This window comes from Cyanistes caeruleus, chromosome 7, assembly GCF_971803275.1.
Source record: "Cyanistes caeruleus chromosome 7, bCyaCae1.hap1.1, whole genome shotgun sequence".
Classification (NCBI taxonomy): domain Eukaryota; kingdom Metazoa; phylum Chordata; class Aves; order Passeriformes; family Paridae; genus Cyanistes; species Cyanistes caeruleus.
In genome coordinates, this window is record NC_141707.1 from 31,726,411 (window position 1) to 31,744,374 (window position 17,964).

General features: G+C 39.5%; 1 protein-coding gene across 32 annotated transcripts in view; it reads left to right on the forward strand.

The window, feature by feature from the left end:
- KALRN (kalirin RhoGEF kinase) overlaps positions 1–17,964 on the forward strand; it is a 501,085-nt gene that overhangs the window by 298,877 nt on the left and 184,244 nt on the right. For all 32 annotated transcript variants that reach the window (XR_015289279.1, XR_015289280.1, XM_086897893.1 and 29 more), the window contains one exon: positions 7,608–7,799. Coding sequence is in view for 30 of the 32 variants with exons in the window: in XM_086897893.1 (XP_086754019.1) it covers positions 7,608–7,799 (192 nt within the window). In the remaining 2 variants the exon portion in view is untranslated. The remainder of the gene's footprint in view (positions 1–7,607; positions 7,800–17,964) is intronic.

Below are 17,964 nucleotides of genomic sequence, written 5' to 3' on the forward strand. Positions count from 1 at the left end.
GAGGTCCTGTGGTGCATTAGTGGTACACTTACCTTTTTGCAGCAGCCTGTGTTGCGTTTTTGTCATATATTACCAGAGAGAAAGAATGATTGTTATGTCATGTATATCCCATGCCACTCCAAATGGGCTTCAGGAAAGGTGTTATAACCCATCTTCATATTAATGGAAATAAGAGCACAACTGGGTCAGGGTAGTGGTTGTGGGGGAAACAGAAAGGAAATGCTTTGCTGTCTTTAAATAAAGTAGGTTTTATAAAAATATAGACACAGAATTCACATTCTCGCATATTTCTACTTTTGTTTTCAAGGCAACCATGATGCCAGTTGTACTTGGTGCTGGCTTTTCCCAGTGCTGCTGACAGTCCAAAGCCTTTTAACACTGTCATGGTTTGTCTTTGAAATCTCCAAACCATGAGCCTGATATTAAACCCAGAATGTCTGGAGTTATTTCAGTTCCAGAGACCGGACTTGATAAAGCTGTCATGATTGTACTCATGTCTGTAGGGCTCAGGGAAGATGTGATCTGAGCTTTTGGGACAGAAAACAATACCATACCCTCCTGGATTGCTGCTCACCTTGGAGCTGCTCCATGTTTATTTCTCCAGCTGCCTTCCCTTTTGCCACGATCATAAAGAAGTTGTGGAGCTTTGCTGTGAACCATCTGGGGTTTTTGATGATATTAATCATTTAAGAAGCTTTCAAAAGAAGTTGCATTTCACTCCTGACAGTTTTCCTTCTTGTGCTCCCTTGTCATTTCCACAAAAGAAAATGCTTTCCTCATTTTTCTGGATTTCAAAGGCTCAGTTACCATACAGTCACTTGAGCAGCTCTCAGTTGTACCCTCTGCAAGTTAATTATGAAATTGGGCAGTGATAATTCTGTTTTAGTGATGCGCTCCCTGTGCTGCATAACACCAAGCAATACGAGTTTGGTTTTGTGTTTGGCACCAAAACTACTGTTTTGTTGTCTTCTTTGTCCTTCTTTCCTTGCTGCTGCTCACTTTCACATTCCTGTTCCTGTACAAGGATGTTCCCAAAGTGAAGGGAACAAGCTATTTTCATGTACATTACCAAGGAAAAAATACTAGAATAAAACCTAGCCAATAATCATCAGTTTCAGATATCTTCCCTAATTCTTAAAGACCTTTGTAAAGACCATCAAATATTGAAACAGTGGGAGTATTTAACCTCATTTTAATAGTCTGCTTGGATATGCTTTTACCAGAAGAGCAGTGAGGTGGCAGGAAAAAAAACTCTGAAATATTCTTATAAACACAAAATGTGCCTACATGTAATTTTCTTTCCCAGCTGTCCACTTCTCTTGGTCTCAGAATGACATTGAAGATGGCTGAAAAGTGGAGATCTTTGCCAAGCAAGCTTTTGCTCTTTGTGTTTTTGTGCTATGTACACACAGATGTCTTTGCACACTTATTAATATTGGATGAGATGTGTGATTTTAAATGCAATTTGAAACATTTTTTTCTCTATATATTTCACTGGCATTTCATTGCATGATGGTTGTGATCACACTGGAGTTAATTAGCATGATTGTGGTAATGGAAGTGTTTTCTACTTGATGTATGAGTGCACTCCTGATTGAGATGAACAATTGATGGGATGAAATACACCACAGCCAACATTTTATTTTAATCTAAAGTAAGCAATCAATATGAAGTAGCACAAAGAGGAATTCTTTTAGCTAATGTATTTCCAGCTATTAATTCTAATCTTGCTTATTTTTTAGTTTGAAGGTCTAAGGTAGCTTTTAATCAATTTATCTGGCATTTCAGCAGTTGATGTAATGTGTAAATGTCACTCTTTTAAATTCAAATAATAAATTCGTCTTGGTTTGTGTGTGAACCCTGAGGGAGAAATCATAAAGAAAAGTAACAATTCATGGAAAGGTACCTGGTTCTTCTCAATGGTCAGTGAGGATTCTGGGTTGTATCCACCTTGTCATTCCTGGGAATATTTTATATCTAATTTATATTTAAAAATGCCATATGCTTGCATTTGAAACATTTTCTATACAATATATTATACATATTTTTTTTATACCATTCACTGAAATAATGGAATTACTGGAGGTGCAAAGTAGGCAGGGTCAGCATGACATCAGTGCAAGGAGAACTGGGGTGAAATTATGATAAGGAAAAACTGAAGATGAATTGCCATATTTAAGGGAAGAACAGTCTGAAGAAGAAGGTGCTGATGGAAATTTCATTAGCCTGGATAGTTTTTTAAAAGGTCTGAAGATGTTTCCATTCTGGTGTATAGTGGGGAACAATCTGGTACTGACAGAGCAAGTGGCTGCATGACCTCTGAGAGAAGTTCTGCCTGTAACTTCTGTAACTCTAATTCCTGGTAAGTCTGTTTTGAATTAGAGCCACAGAGCACAAGTAAGAATGTAAGTCTTGGTTTGATTATGTGCAATTCAAATGGAATTAAATCACAACTTATATTAAATCATCATATGCACTTAGCCTTTGCCCTTCTTAAGGGAGGAGAAATTTTGACAAAGATGGATGCTTCCTTAAACCCCAGATTTATTTATCAAAGAAATGTTTCATTGTGGTCACTTATTTTAGCTTTACAGTATCAAGTTACTAAAGATATCATTCTCCACAAAGGCCTGACTGTGAGATCACTTAACCTCAACAAATACTGGAGCTAATTTTAACAAAGTAGTTTGAGCAAATGATCTGATAGCAGTAACTGAGCTTCATAATTAAGGATAACAGTAGTTTATAAGGCTTGACAAGAACTGCAGAATCAGCTCCATAATTATATAGTTTTGCCAATGTGAATCATGCTGTAGTTTCTTTGGGCAGGAGTTGTGCTCACTGTCTATGCACAGAACAGGTACCAGTCCTCCAGAGTTCTATTTTTAGGCCTTTGCCATTTTTTTCTCTCCTGTGATCTTGGGAAGATGGTTAGAAGGCTGACCCAGTTCTCACTGAAGTCAGTAAAATCCTTTTTACTGTTTTCAGTAAGAGATGGATCAGGCTTTGAACTTTGTCTCGACATCCCAACTTCTCAGCAGGAGTGCTGATACAGACATTTCATCTTTGGTAAGAGTTGAGTCACAACTCTAAACATAAAGGAGATATCACATCAGAGCAAGCCTAATAAGTCTCCTAAACTTAAGCCTGCAGGCATAATAAGGGATTCACATCACTCATCTTTAGTCAAGAATATCAGATCTAAGCTAGTCCTCTTTCTCTCTCTGGCTGGAACTTCCTGGCCTCCAGAGATGTCATTTCTTCCAAACCTTTTTCATTGTAAAACCCAGGTGACAAAGCTCTCTGAATCAATACAAGGAACCTTTGTCTGGAACTGCCTTGCACAGCCCCAGAACTTGGTAATACAGACTAGGACTACCTTATCTCAACATCTACTTGGGAAGTGAAGAGCTTGTAGTTTGTGTTTAATGTGATCATGTACCTGATCACCTGCCCTGTTCCCCTCTTATGTTTCTCCTGATGTTTACAACAAACATCTTTCTCTGGCTAATGGGAATGGCTCACTATGCTTTGGAGAACTCTGAGACAGTTACCCTGGAAATCCTTCAAATAAAATAAACAGCTGTAAAAGAGTTTTACAATCTGCAGGGGCAGATTGTTCTGTAAAAAATTGTCCAGATTCAGGGCATGAACTCTGCCCTGGACTATCACTAGACACAGCTATTTTCAATGTAATAAGCCTAGAAACACGCAGCAATAAATTAGTTACATGTGTAGTTCCTAGCCATAGATAAAAATTACATGGAATAATTTTCTATAAAAGCACATGGACCAAAACCAAGATGATGCATTAAATTGGTTAGTACCTTAAAAATGTGAGGAAGATCACAAAGACAGATAGATAGATAGATAGATTTCCTTGTGTTTGCAGATTTTGTGATAGAAATAGGTCATTATGCAAAGATTGGTCTACAAAGATTATTAAGAGATAGGATGTGGAAGTTGGTTTGTGCATGAAATGGTGCAGAAGTGTGGAATGCCAGTTAGCAGTTCACCAAGAATCTCAAGGGTTTACACATGACAGTTCTGTCAGTATTAAGAAAAAATTCAACACAACCCTAAATTTTCAGAAAGCATATAATTTTGTAACTCATGGGTTATTTTTTTTTCCGGATAAGTTGTGCTATTGTTGGTTTTGAGGAACCAATCTCCACAGATAAAGAGGAGAGATTCTTCATGGGATCTCCCTTCTGTAGGGATTTTTGGTGTCACCTTCTTCAGGATACTACAGCAAACCTTCATGGGTCTGCAGTTTGCAAAAAGGGGACAGCCATGATTGTCCTTCTAGTAGCAAAAATTTGCTTCTGCAATTGCATTAGATCTTACCTTCTTCCAAAGTTTTGAATCGTAATGCCAGATTGGAGATGTGCCAGATCCTGTGTTCCTGCCACACCTCAGGAGGGCTGGGAATCTGAACTAACCTCTTCTGGCTGCGGTTGGTGGGATAAGGAGGCATTTAATGCTTTTCTTCCCAGTAGAACTTAATTCTTTTGTGGATTCTCACCCTGCCTTATCCAGAGTTATATCACACCAAAAAAAAGTATGAAGTGCTTCAAACAAATAAAATAAGGGTCTGTACCCCAAGGAGCTCACTAACAAGACAGCAAGCTCAGGATGAAAATGTAGGGAGCAGGGAAGCAGTGCAGCATTACAGCACCAACCAGGATGAAGCTCTCAGGTTCAGCAGAGCTTTGCTTCGATACTTGTAGAGAAATAGATGTACATGAAAATATTTGATATGTGTAACCACATCTGGTATGATTTATGTGCACTTTAAGCAAACAAACAGAAGTAGAGCAAGCCCTCAGCAAATGAGCAACCTCTGGCTTATTTGGCCTGTGCTGTGCATGCGTGTCAATAGCTGACAAGAGAGGACTGTCCTCTGATGAGCACATCAAGCTCAGAAGTTCAAGGCGAGGGTGGGTAACTCCCAAATGTGGCTGCTTATCTGAAACGTATCAAAATCTCTTAAATCTGCAACAGTGAGCTGGAAATCTCTCAGCACCAGGCCTTCCTTCTAGAATGGCAGGAGTATAACCATTAGTTGTTTTTCCCGTCAAAAACTGCACCTGTTTTTAAAATCCAGAGACTTACTTGTGACCTCAATGGACAAAGACAGAAAAAGAGGTGAAGAAAAATGTCTTCATACTCAAAATATGCTGTGTTAAAGCCTTTTGTGCGTGACACATTTATGCAAACATCCAAAATTAGGTATGCATTCTTCAGGGAAGCATCCTTGTATGCTGACAGTGCCTGTCAAAGCCCAGGGAAAAAACACTGAGTGTGGCTCCTTCCACATCCAATCAGCTTCACTGCAGAAAATCCCTTTTGCTTTTGGAGAACTCTGTGCAATTCAAAGGGGCTGGTACATCTTTTATTGCCTGTGCAGTGAGGCCAGAGCCTCTGTTGAGGCCAGTCTGCATTCTTTCTACTCCAAAGGGGCAGGTCTAGGGTCCAGCCTACACCCTTTTCACCAGTGTATTTACATCTGGCCATTGTATCAGTGATCTCATCACAGGTAATTCAACACAGCACATGTTGGAGTCAGTAAACTGTAATGGCTTTCAGCAGAGATGGACCTAAATATGTTAGGCACAAATGCAGCAAAGCTGTATTTCAACAAAACTGTTTTGTGTCCCAAATCCATACTACAAGGAGAGAGGGGAGGCATTTACAAGTATGCTGCATAATACACATAAAAGCAAGAACAGTCTTCTGCTCAGGGAGCTGGATTGGTGTGTGAGCTGTTGTAGTGGTAATGTGTGAAAAACCCTGGAGTGGACTAGACTTTGAAAAATTGTGCTAGTTTTGGCATCTGCTCCAAATACTATTGGAAGAGGATCATTCAGAAAGGATTCTGTTAAGTGAAACTGGACCTTAATTCAGATCACATTAAATGGAACATTTTTTACAAACTCTCAGCTAAAGAGGTTTCCAAAAAATGATTATTAAAACATAAAGTTTTGCTGCCGTTAACAGCCTAACCATTATAGCAGTAGCCTGAAAGTGAGGGAATAAAAATTTACTATTGGTAACAAAACTGTCTTAAATATGTTCTTCACAGTCTAAAAGGAGAAATGCAAATACCGGATATTTATAGTCAGCCCTCAGAAACTGGGAAAATGAACAGTGAATGAGATGTTTTCTCTTTTCTTTTTATAACTGGAAATATTTTCCCCCATTAAACACTTGGAGGTCAGTGCTCCATCTCTGTATTGAACATTTTCTCAAAAAACAACTGTTGACTGCAGCAGAATATTATCTAAGGAGGAACAACATAGCTTGATTCATGTTTTTTATTTGTGACAGTGTTCAGGTAGCGCTCAGAAGTACACGTGTCCACAGTATTCAAAGATATTTCGTGTATATACATCAAGTTAGTGATTTAAACTGAGGAGGATTTTGATAAGGAATTCTACTATTGAAACAGAGGTTAAAATTCCTAGTGAGAGCAGTCTCAAGCCAATGCCAAGTAATTCCAAAGATCTAGCCCAGTAATTGAAACACCCTTAAGCTGATATTTTTGTGTCTCATTTTTGTTAAGTGTTGAATACCAAAGAGCTATTGGCCTCATCCTGAGTGAAGAAAGCTTTTATATGACAGCAAGAGCTGGCCCTGTTTAGTTTGCAAAACACAGCTGACAGGCATAGCTCCATGGTTCTGGAGAAGATGACTGCACTCACTTTCCATTTCTCCTCCTATTCATGAGTCTCTCTAGTGTTTTCCAGAGATGTGAAAAAGAGAGAAAGGATGGGCAGGTAGCTTGAAACCTGAGGTAAGCTGGGTGAAATTCCCCTCTCTTACTTGGCAGTCTGGCATGTCTTGGGTACATTAATTTGCTTCTGGGTTCTTCAGTTCTCTCTCTGTGAAGTAGGAGTCATACACCTCATATCATAAAGGCCATGGTTGTGGAGTAAATCTACTCAGGACAGTGCAGTGTGCAAATTCTTGTGTAATGCAGGGCAGGTACGTGCCCTGGGCAAACTGGAAAGGAGCATTACATTCTGGCAGTTGCAAGCAAATCACATGGACTCCATCTAAAAATATGATGCAGAACAGTAGACAAGGGGAAAAAGGCATAGAAGAAGCTTGAAGACATGGTCTGTCTCACAAAAGCCAGTGAAAGGCAGATATTTATTGGGGCTGAGACATCTCTGGCTAAGATGATTGCATGCTGTAATGTGAGAGCAGCTGGGAGGCCATTGCAGCGGGCTGGTGGCTGTGCCATGTGAGTCACTGTCGCCTTCTCAGCTGGTCAGTCCCACTTGCTTCATTGCATTATCTTTGAGAAATTGCAGGGAACTTGGAAATAAACACGTGGGAAGTCCTATTGCTGTGCCTGGCAGGATTGGGTTGGGGTGGTATGTTTCAAATAAGGAATTATTTCATGTGTACTCAGGGGTTAGTCTACGTAGCTTTGTACATTCTCCTTTCACAGATGGCAATGCCACTAGGAAATATTGCCATTGTTTTAAAACTCTGGTAATCACTTGCTTTCATGCCTAAAGGATAAACAGCCTCTTTCAGGGGTTTACTTAGCACAGTTGTGTTTCTCATACCGTGTTTCTTGCTTTGTTTGCTGGTAGAATACGTACACCAATGCAGACAAGCTCCTGGAGGCTGCAGAGCAGTTGGCTCAGACCGGGGAATGTGACCCTGAAGAGATCTATAAAGCAGCTCGGCATCTGGAAGTTCGGATTCAGGACTTTGTCCGGAGGGTGGAACAGAGGAAACTTCTCTTGGACATGTCAGTCTCCTTCCACACCCACACCAAAGAGGTAAGATGTGCATGAGAGAAGTTTGCTGTGTATTGTAGAGCTCTGCAAGAGGCTGCCTGAAAACTCAGATTACAGAGAAAAGGCATTTTCACCACACAGGGTTGATATGATCCAGTTCATTTCATGCATATGAGTAACTGTTGTAAGGAGGAAATGTGAATAAAACATACAAATGTTACAGTACACTAAAATACAGCGACACCATATCAAGTAGTGCTTAATTGCAACTAGAATGTATTGCTAGAAAGCAAGAATTCTCTTGTAAGAATGTGAGTTGATATTAACACTTTAAGTATAAACATGTCAGCAGCATGATCCTCTGAGGATTCCATTTAAATGTATTGTTAATTAATGTATGCAATATCATTATGCATTACTAGAAATCTTACATTGTTTAATGAGGCAAACTTGATTTTTTCAAAACAATTGTTAACGAAAAAACAGCCACATACTGATACAGTGAATCAGTGAGGATCTGAATAAATGCTGTTTAGTGTAATTGAAAAATATCCAGAGATAAGACTGACTTGCCAGAGGAGATACAGTGGACAGGACATCAAATGGGAGGCCACTGGGGATGTAATTAAAGCATACTTCACATTTTCTGCAGTCCAAAGGCCATTCAGTGGTGAGTGACTTTTAAAGATAGGGTTTCTGCTGAGAGAGATGGAATTAGTCAGGATGGTTGTTTTCATACTCTGCAGCATCTGTTTATGAAAGCATGCTTGATCAGGAAGATACTGTGAGAAGCTGAAAGCTTTGCCTGTGCTTGTTGCTTTACATGTTAAAAACAAGTTGCATATATCAGGCTCCAGTGTGTTGGGGAGCCCCTGAAGTAGAAGGTACATGCATACATTTATTTATATGTGTATGGAAGATGGAGTTTACAGCATGCTATAGCTGTTGATAGATGAAGGCTTTTCTTTTACATCGTGCTTCTGTAATATACTAAGATGTAGTTTACTTTCAGCTTGTGGATAATGCTGTTGTTCCCAGAGCTGCTCAAACACTTGCAGCTATGCTGGTTTGACACGGGGGAAACTTAATTGGTTATTTCCTCAGTAAAAATTAATTCATAGCAGTTTCCTGCTGTGATTAACCTTGATTCACCTATGCAGGTGATGACTAGTAAAAAAAAAGATAGTCACTGGTATTGTGTAGTCTAATTTGGCTTTGGGAAATAAAGCCTCCCTGTATGAAGGGACTAGGATTGCAGTGCATTAAACTCATGTTCTTCTTCAACAAGAAGGGACTTCGCCTGCTCTACACACCTGATTTTAATGAGCTCTGTTTTGGTGAATAAAAATGCAGATGTATAAAAAATTCACATTTAAAAAAAAATATTTTAAAAACCAGTCTCCTGTGATAGCATCAGTGCTGTTCTCTAGATAAAATGTTCTTTAGAGTAAATGCTAAGTCTTTGCCTCATTAATGTTTTCCCATGAGACAGATTGGTTCTGTGATGTCTTTTTAGAAAGTTCAGTAATTAATTCATGTCTTTTTTATGAGACCCAGAGTGGACAGATTCTGGGTGACTCTCTCCTATAGAGGTCCCTTCCAACCCAAACTATTCTATGATTCTGTGGCTCCATCTCCAGAGGGACAGTGAAGGGAGCTGTAGCATTGCTGGGACAACAGCAAGGTCAGGTGGACACAGGAATCCATGTCCATCATAATGAATGACAGCCGTTGGGTTGATAAAGCTCTTCAGTCTTCAAGAGTCCCCCAAAGCCTGAGGATGCCCAGGAGATCTGCAAGGGGGAGTTTTCATTTACTTACCCCTGTGTTAATTCACTCCTGTAGCAGCCAAACACTGTTTTTCTGAAGTAATTTTCACTGTGTGCCACCACCTGACTCCTCAGTGACATGTTTCTGCACTGGTGAAACCCACACAACTCAGTATCTTGGGGTTTTCTGCCAAAACTATTAAGTGAGGAAGTTGCTGTGGTTTTAGTGTCTGCCAGCTGTAGGAATCCCCACAGACACAGTGAAATAACAAAAGACTGCCGGGAGGGATTGGTACAAAGGGGAAAGCATTATAACAGGAGAGCCTTAGCACGTGTTTGTATCTGTGTTTGCCTTTTTATACTATAAATAGATTGGCTTAGGTAGGAATGAGTCATTGCTTGACCCTTCTTGTCTATTGTAAAATGGCAAGTTAATCAATGTAATTGTCACTCCTCAATATAAACAATAAAATGGGTAAATTTAAGTAATAACAGATCAATTTAAATCACAGCAGATGTCAAGGCAAAGAATCCTTTTGTTGCAGTGGGAGATCTGAAGCTATTCCTGGTGTTTACCAGGAGCCATTCCAGTCCTGATGCTCATACAGGTCTCCCTTGCCCTCCTATGTGCCATGCTGAGCCTGAGGCTGGATTTGCTATGACCATCCAAACCCATCACCTGGGAGTGTCTTGGAGTGAGGAGAAAGCAGTTTGGTTGCTATGTTAATCTGCTTAACACCTGACACATTTTGCATTATTCTAGAAGACATTATCACTTACTCAATAATACCTATCATTATTAATTTCATCCTTTGTAGTTCCTAAAACTATTTCTTAAACTATGAACAGCTCTTTCTCTTACATCCCTGGAAATGAAAAAAAGTTCCCTTCATATTTTTTTGGCCCTGATGCAAGAAAGTATGGCCTAGATGCATTTTTCATCTAAGCTCCACAAATCCTCATTATTTCATACTGTATTAAACTATTGAGACACAACTGGTGAAATGATAAGTAGAAAGAATTGGTCTTACTGACACTTTTTCTTCTTTTGGAAATATTCTAAGTATCTTCCTGCAATGAACATGTTTCTTCTGACAGTGTTCCTAGCACAGGTTAATTGTGTTTCTGATGTGGTAATTCCCAGGTGTGGATGAGTTCATTGACTGTGAACTTCTCACTGCTTCACCTGTACTCTGCCCACCTCTTCATCTCCACATGCAACTGCTCAGATTTCCACCACCTGAGAAACTTTTAACTGCTCCTACTTTTTTTCTCTTGTCAAAGAAATGTTTCCTTTTGTAGTCAGTCTTCCTGCATTTTCTTCAGGACAATAGGTAGTGTTGAATTAGGGAGGCATTTAAATACAGATATCCCCGTGGGTAATGTCAGTTCAGAGTGGCTTTTTTATACTGCAATAGACTTGAGTCACTGCTTATTTCATGTGAAGGCATTAAAGAGGATCCCTTCTGCTAAACACTGACTCAGAGTTGAAGGAATATCAAAAACAGTCAATTAAGTGTAACAATTATTTTGATTTTTTTTTAAGTGACCTTATTGAACAATACATACAGTAGGCTGAAATAAGGACTTTTTTGTGTGGTAATAACACTTTAGAGGCATAAATTGGAAGCAGTCCTATACGTGATTGTTGGTGGCAAAACTCTTGAGTAATGTGGGTGTCCTATTGCCATGACTATAAACAAAATTTTGTGTGTCCCACTGTCCTGTAGCATTCATTATGCTCCTCTAGTTTGTAGCCAACATTTTTATACCCTTTTGGACCAAAGCATTTCTGATGGCGTGAGCAGAAACCTGGTACCATGGGAATCAAATCCAATTATCTGGATGGCAGGGTAAAGTTATAAATATTATCACTGGGATAAATGCATTCAGCAGACTCATACCTGAATAATTTCTCTCAGGATTAAGTGTAATTGAATTTAGGTTCTTTCTTCAAATCTGAATCAATTATTGTCAGGATTGTCAGATCTTGCACTTTTATCACAAATCTCATGATAGTTGATGTTTTCCTGTGCACTTTTGGCTTTAGGATCAAATGATGATAGAGGATTCTTGGCTGCCATTTGATTTTGTTTCAAAGAGAATAATTTTTGAGCTTCCTGGGGAAGAGGTTGCAGATGTCATAAAATCACACCCTGAAGGCTCAAAACTCTCAAGAAACATAAGAAAACATCTTGCAATTCATTGTCTTAATCTTAATATTTTTGTGTCTCACAGTTTTATACTTAAGGTTCTGCAGTGTACTTTACATTTCCAAGTATTAAAATGTAGACTGAAAAGAGCACTGTGAGCACTTCTGTATAATTAAAAACTTTTTAAATCCTCTTGCATAATTAAGTGATGATTTAGGTTGTGTTACTTCTTGTATTGGCTGGTGATGCAGTTGCTAACTTAAAAATGAGAAGGAACTTCACTGAATTTAGATCCATTTATAGTATATGGGGCTTAACTAAACTATAAAACAATTCTGCAATTGTTTCATAGTTCTTTGGAGCATGAAAAACGTCTTACCACCTCTAGGTTTCTCATTTGTCAATGGGCCTCAGATTACCAGTTCTGTGTTGAGTCCAGCATGAAAAAAACCAGAGAGGCAGAGAACTGTGTGTTTCAGACCATGTGCCCTGTGCACTGTTGTTCTTTAGTGGGTCAGAAGGGCAGCAGGAGAAGATGCTTGGTGCAGGCAATTCCATGTGGAACCTGCCATGTCTTCTACCTGGCCCACACAATGGGGGATGAATATGCTCAGAAATATATAATGCTGAGAAAAAGGAACTGCCAGATTCCTCACAGGTTACTATGAACGTGTGCAAACTGGAACTTGGCAGAGGTCTACTGAGTGATCAAATTTGGGAAAATTTTCACATGCATGACATAATGTGTATTCTTGACATCAAGGCTAAGCCCTGCAAAATTTCAAACCCTTGCTTAAAAGCATTGAGGATCTGGAGCATCTCATTAAACAGAACTAAAACTAACACAGGCAAAATACCTTTTTTGTCCTTTCCTGTCATTCTGGCCCTTTTAACTCAAAATTCATCAAATTCAGCCTTAGGCAGACACCTGGTATGGAAAGTTTCACTATGAAAATCTTGTCTGATAAGGGTGTGAGAAAGTGAGAGCTAAGTGCTGGACCATTAAGTGTCAGACAGTTTCCTATACTATAACTTACATTATTTGTGGTCAGCAGGTCACCTTGGTCACCCCACAGACATCAGTGGAGTTACTCAGCTGGGTAATGGAGTGGGTCTGTCCTATCAGTCAGGAATGGTAACAGTGTTTTTTGCAGGCACTGCTAACTTAATTTTGCTTGATAACCAAGACCTGTGAAATTAAATTTTCTCTGCTTGAATTGAATATTGTGATTAGGAGATTACTTCAGTGTAGATCACTAATTCTGACAGGGCTTGTTCTTCACTTTGAGGCAGAGCTGCTGGGGCACAGGGAGCAGAAAGCTCACGGGACTGAGGGCAGCTGCCATTGGCTCCCATCAGAAGAGCTGGCAGAATATATTGAAGTTAATCATGGAGCAAACATGACAGTGGTTCTGGAATATATCCTGTAATCCTGTCACTCACTGTGAATTGACACAGGAATCAAAGTTAATGTTACTGAACCTAAAAATTTGTTGTTTGACTTTTGCTGCTAATATTGACTTTACAGAGCAATTGCCCACTAGATAATAAAGATCTGTGATGCAGGGGATATTCAGTTTAGCAACTCCACTTGCTGGCTGCTTCTGGAAGTTCTGAAGAGGTCTTGCTCTCTGAACATGTGTTTGTCTTAACACACTGTTCCTGTCTGGACAGCACTTTTGTTCCTTTTCTCATATTATATTTCAGATTTCAAAAAAAGAAGGAAAGCTAAAACATCAAAATTATCCAAACAAGCTCTGGGCTATCAGCAATCAATTACCATGAAGCAACAAAATAAAAGCAAATCCCCCTCCAACTCCAGAGGGTAGACTGTGGTCTGGACCAAAATGCCATTCAGCAGTCATTAACTTTGGTGGTTTTTTTGCAGAGCTAAATCTTGTCTGTAAAGCTATCAAAGATCGGGGACTGAGGAACCAGGACAGCTGCGGTGGTACAGGGTGCCCTTCTTTCCTGTCCATTTGTTGCCCAGAAGCAAGTTTTTTTTAATGAAGGATTAAGTAGCTGGGAAAGAAAAGAGCTGTGGTATCCTGGCAGCACATCCTGCTTTTGAGCAGGGGAGTTTGAAGCACAGCCAGACCACTAGTGAATAAAATTCTGCCATCTGTGATGGCAAAAGATTGGTAAGAGACAGAATCAAAGTAATGAGAATTAAATGCTTTTAAATGCAGCCACATAAACCAAATGTCAGAAAGTCAAACCTGTGCATGGAAGAGAAGTTCTTTCTGTCCTTCCACCATGTGCTAGCCAAAGGATCTCTGTAGACTTCATTTAAGTTCATAACTTGTTATCCACCAGCACTGTTACAGACCAGTGGCTCCACTCAAATACTTTCCTTGGCTTTTGAGGCCCTTGCATGTGTTTTGTGTGTTGTGGAAATGGTTCTGCAGCCTGTATGCCTCACTTTGCAGGTAACAGTGGTTCATGCTGCAGCTAAAAGGGAGTTTTATGAGCATCTTTAAACAGTATGTGCCAACTCTCGTAAAGCACTCTTTTATTAGACATGTCTGCCCGTTCTGATTTCCTGAAGCTGAGGAAGATGAGCTTCTCCCAGTTCCAGTGTGTGGGCTTCAGTGCTGTGTACAAAGGCACCAGAGTGGGCAGCCTGCAATAATTTGTGTACTGAGTAAATCTTCATCAAAGCCATACAGGTACACTCCTGTAATTCACTCATCACTCAAAAAGACACCTTCTGTCTTTCATCTGAAGTACATCTCTGCACTGGAGTCTATTTGTCTAGTTGAAAATGGTGTCAGTGGAGTGGCTCAAGACAATGAATCCAACAAGACTGACTGGCTAAAGAAAAGTCATGCAGTTTTTTAAGTCCTTAGTATGTTTCAGAATGAATCAGAATTGTCACAAATTATTTATTTCTGCAACTCCCAGGGCATAGTGCACAAAGTTACAAAAGGCTCAAAGCAGCAGATCAGGGTAAGACTGTGAGTGACAGATACAGCCAGCCACTGGAAAAGGCACAGAGGAAGTGCTGCAGCTTCCACTTGAGAAGTGATGTTTAGAGCCAATGAACAATATACAGGAGAATGTAGTGGTACCTGCATTTATTTTAGTAGATTGCCACATTTGTAGTGTGGGAAGCTTCTCCTGCACCAAGCTGTACTGTATCACACTGGTGTAAAACTGAGGAAATCTTCCAATGCAGGAAGAACTTTTCTAAGCCAGTACGATCAAGTGCAAAATTTGAGAATTATTACAGTTACTGAAGTTAATTACAACCATATTCCTAATTACAAATAACATATTAAAGTTATACTAGAAGAGAAACATGCTTTTACAATTCGTGATGGTGGCAGAAGAAGCATAGAACATATGGATTTGATTCTTCACTTATAAATCAATTTTCTCTTCTAGATCAAATAGTCCCTGAATTACAATAACATGACCTTGGGCTGGGGATCTACACACTCCCTGATATAAGCCTATCTACCCAAATCATGTTTCTCTTGAGAGGAGATTATTTTGTTCTATATCAATCTGGTCCATGCAGGACTTGGAAAAAGCATCATATGTTTAGGCAGTGCAAATCCTTTTGCCACAAGCAAGGTGACTAATTAAAAAGCCTGAGCATACAGAAGCACCAGATGCAGCCCAACCAAGGATGAATGTCAAGAAATTGGCGAGGAAAAGGAAAAAAAGCAAGAAAGAGGTTACGGAGAGATCAGATGGGTTTTTTCACAGGATGTTCCTTTTCTACTTGACATTTCTTCCCAACCAGTTTGGTGGTATCTGGTAACATTAGGTCTTGCAGCAGGGAGTCTCATCAGTTGTGTCTTACTGTGTAAGTCATAGATTGTGGCATTTCATATGTAGTGTCTAGTCATATCCCATCCTGTCACCTTTTATTAGGTGTGCTGCCATCATGTGACACTTTGCTGGTGGCATGAGGTCACTTTGTAGCTCATCATTACAGACCTTGTTATCTGTGTGTCTGCTGATGTTTTCTTGAGGGTTTGAATGTGACTTTGGACAATGTTGCTGAAATATGCTTCCAATTTACAGCAACCCTCAGTTCTCTCAACTGAAACAGGCCTGAATGCACTCTAAGTGTGAATAAATACAACCTGATGAAGGTTAATTGCACTGGAAAGTTTTATCTTCACCACCATGTTGGTGTGGGGGCAGTTTAGTAAAGGCTGTGCAGTCAAGCTGGATGCACAACAGCATTTGAACAGATGCCTTAACACAAGTGCAGACTGAAGATCTGCCATAAATTAACCTGAACTTGGGATCTGTGTGACTTCCTAGTGCAAATTATGACAAAGCTAAATATTATTGCCATAGAATAGACTTGTATAAGAATGTCATAGTAACAGAGGGAAATAGAGTTGATGGACATCTCTCTCTGGAGCAGTTCTGATTGTGTGTTTTGGGGGTTTTTCTCAGCCTGCCCTTGGTTTTCTGAACCCTCACATTGCAATTCGTGGGGTGGCAGCAGGGTCCCTGCATGACACTGAATTCTTCTGCTCTAATCTTCATTGCTGTGATCAATGTTCTCTTCCTGAGTTATCATCAGCATCCTTTTGGGGCCTGCCCTGTAATCCATGATGCTTCTCTGACATAATAAAGGGGTAGAACATACACCCTGGGAAGTTGCTTGTGTCCATTAACATTCTTGTTTTTAAGACTAGCAAAAATACTGTACACAGTAAATCTCCTGGATTTGAACTGGTTCTTTGTACTGCTCTCATAACTCAGTGCTTTTAAACTGCTTTTGAGGGGATTATAACTCATCTCTGTCATTTACAAATAGCACTATATAAGCATTGGGTGTTTAATATTTATTCCAATCATGCAGGCAACATTTTCTTAGCAAGCTCTTTAGGTTTTAGATTTTGTTTAAAGTGGTTCCTTTTTCTAAGTCAAAAGCATTAATTTTTAGGTAACAGGCACAGGTGTCCTTCAGACCTCCAGTTAAGTGGTCTCACTAAGTACTTGAGCAAAATGAAGGGTATTTCATCAGATGAAGTAGCTGGGAATAAAGAGCTGTATTGTCTCTTGGATGGAGGGAAAGTGTCTGTGTTTCATATCCAAGAAAGATGCAAAAGCTGTTGTCAAAATGCATGAGGGGCACCAGATGCTACCCAAAAGAAAGGAGGGATGTCATTCTTTCCCACTGTTCTAGTAATCAGAGAAGAATTAGTTTTCTTTTGTACAGCCTTGATAAATAAAGCTTCAATTGTGGACCCACTGTGGACTTCTGCATTAAAGCCTTAGTGATAGGTACTTACCTGGGACTTCTCATAGCTAACAACTATGACATTTTTACATGTAGTTTGCATGGGTCAGATTTATGTCAGACCCCTGATAGACTTAATTCAGGTGCTACCACTAATGCATTGTGCTCTCCATATCCAATTAAACATAAAAGCATAAATCTGCTGAAGGAAGAACAAAATTTACTTTTGTGGTACTTCTGTATTGTTTTCTAGGATTCTATATTTTTTTGTTTAGTACCTGTTAAGTAACATAATGCAGAGGTTGTTTCCTTTTCTGGATGCATGCATGACTGGCAAACTTAGTGAAAATCACCACAGGTGGATGTGAAAATATGGCTTCTATATCTGGAATATCTGCACATATCTACATACACCCCCTGTATGGGATCAAGTGGTACCTTAGTAATAGTTTGATGTATGGGAATGGGACAAGTACTCACAAATTTTGTTCGTGCTAAGAATAAAAAAGTCAATTTCTGCAAGTATGAAAAAAAAGTTGTGCTGTGCAGTATGTCAGATTTTAATGGGAATAGTTTATTTGGTCTAAGCTATCTAGCTTAGAGTATGTCACAGCATGGACTGGAGATGCACAAGGTATCCAGTGATTTGGGGCTTTAACAGTCAGGATTTTTTTTTTAATCAGTCAAATACTTGCATTGGAATGAAACATCAGGCCCTAAGAGGGACTGATTTCCTGAGCAGTGACAACCAGGATGTGATTTCTGTTTTTTGAATAACAGCTGTTCTGACTGTGGTGTTGCAGTGACATGGAATTGGTCTTTCCATTGCTGTGGCATTCACAAATGGCGCTTGGTAGCAATTTATTTCACGTGCTATTAGTTGTAGCACATAACCTAGGAGGTTTTGGAATCAGGTTCCTATTGTGATTTGTTCCTGAGAGATCTTCCTAATCTTATTAATATCGACTGATTCTTTGTATTAGGGTTTTCCAGAGATTGGTGGAGTCTAAAGGATTAAAGGCCTCTGAGTCAAGGATGACCTAGATTCTGATAGATTTTATTATGCAAATCCT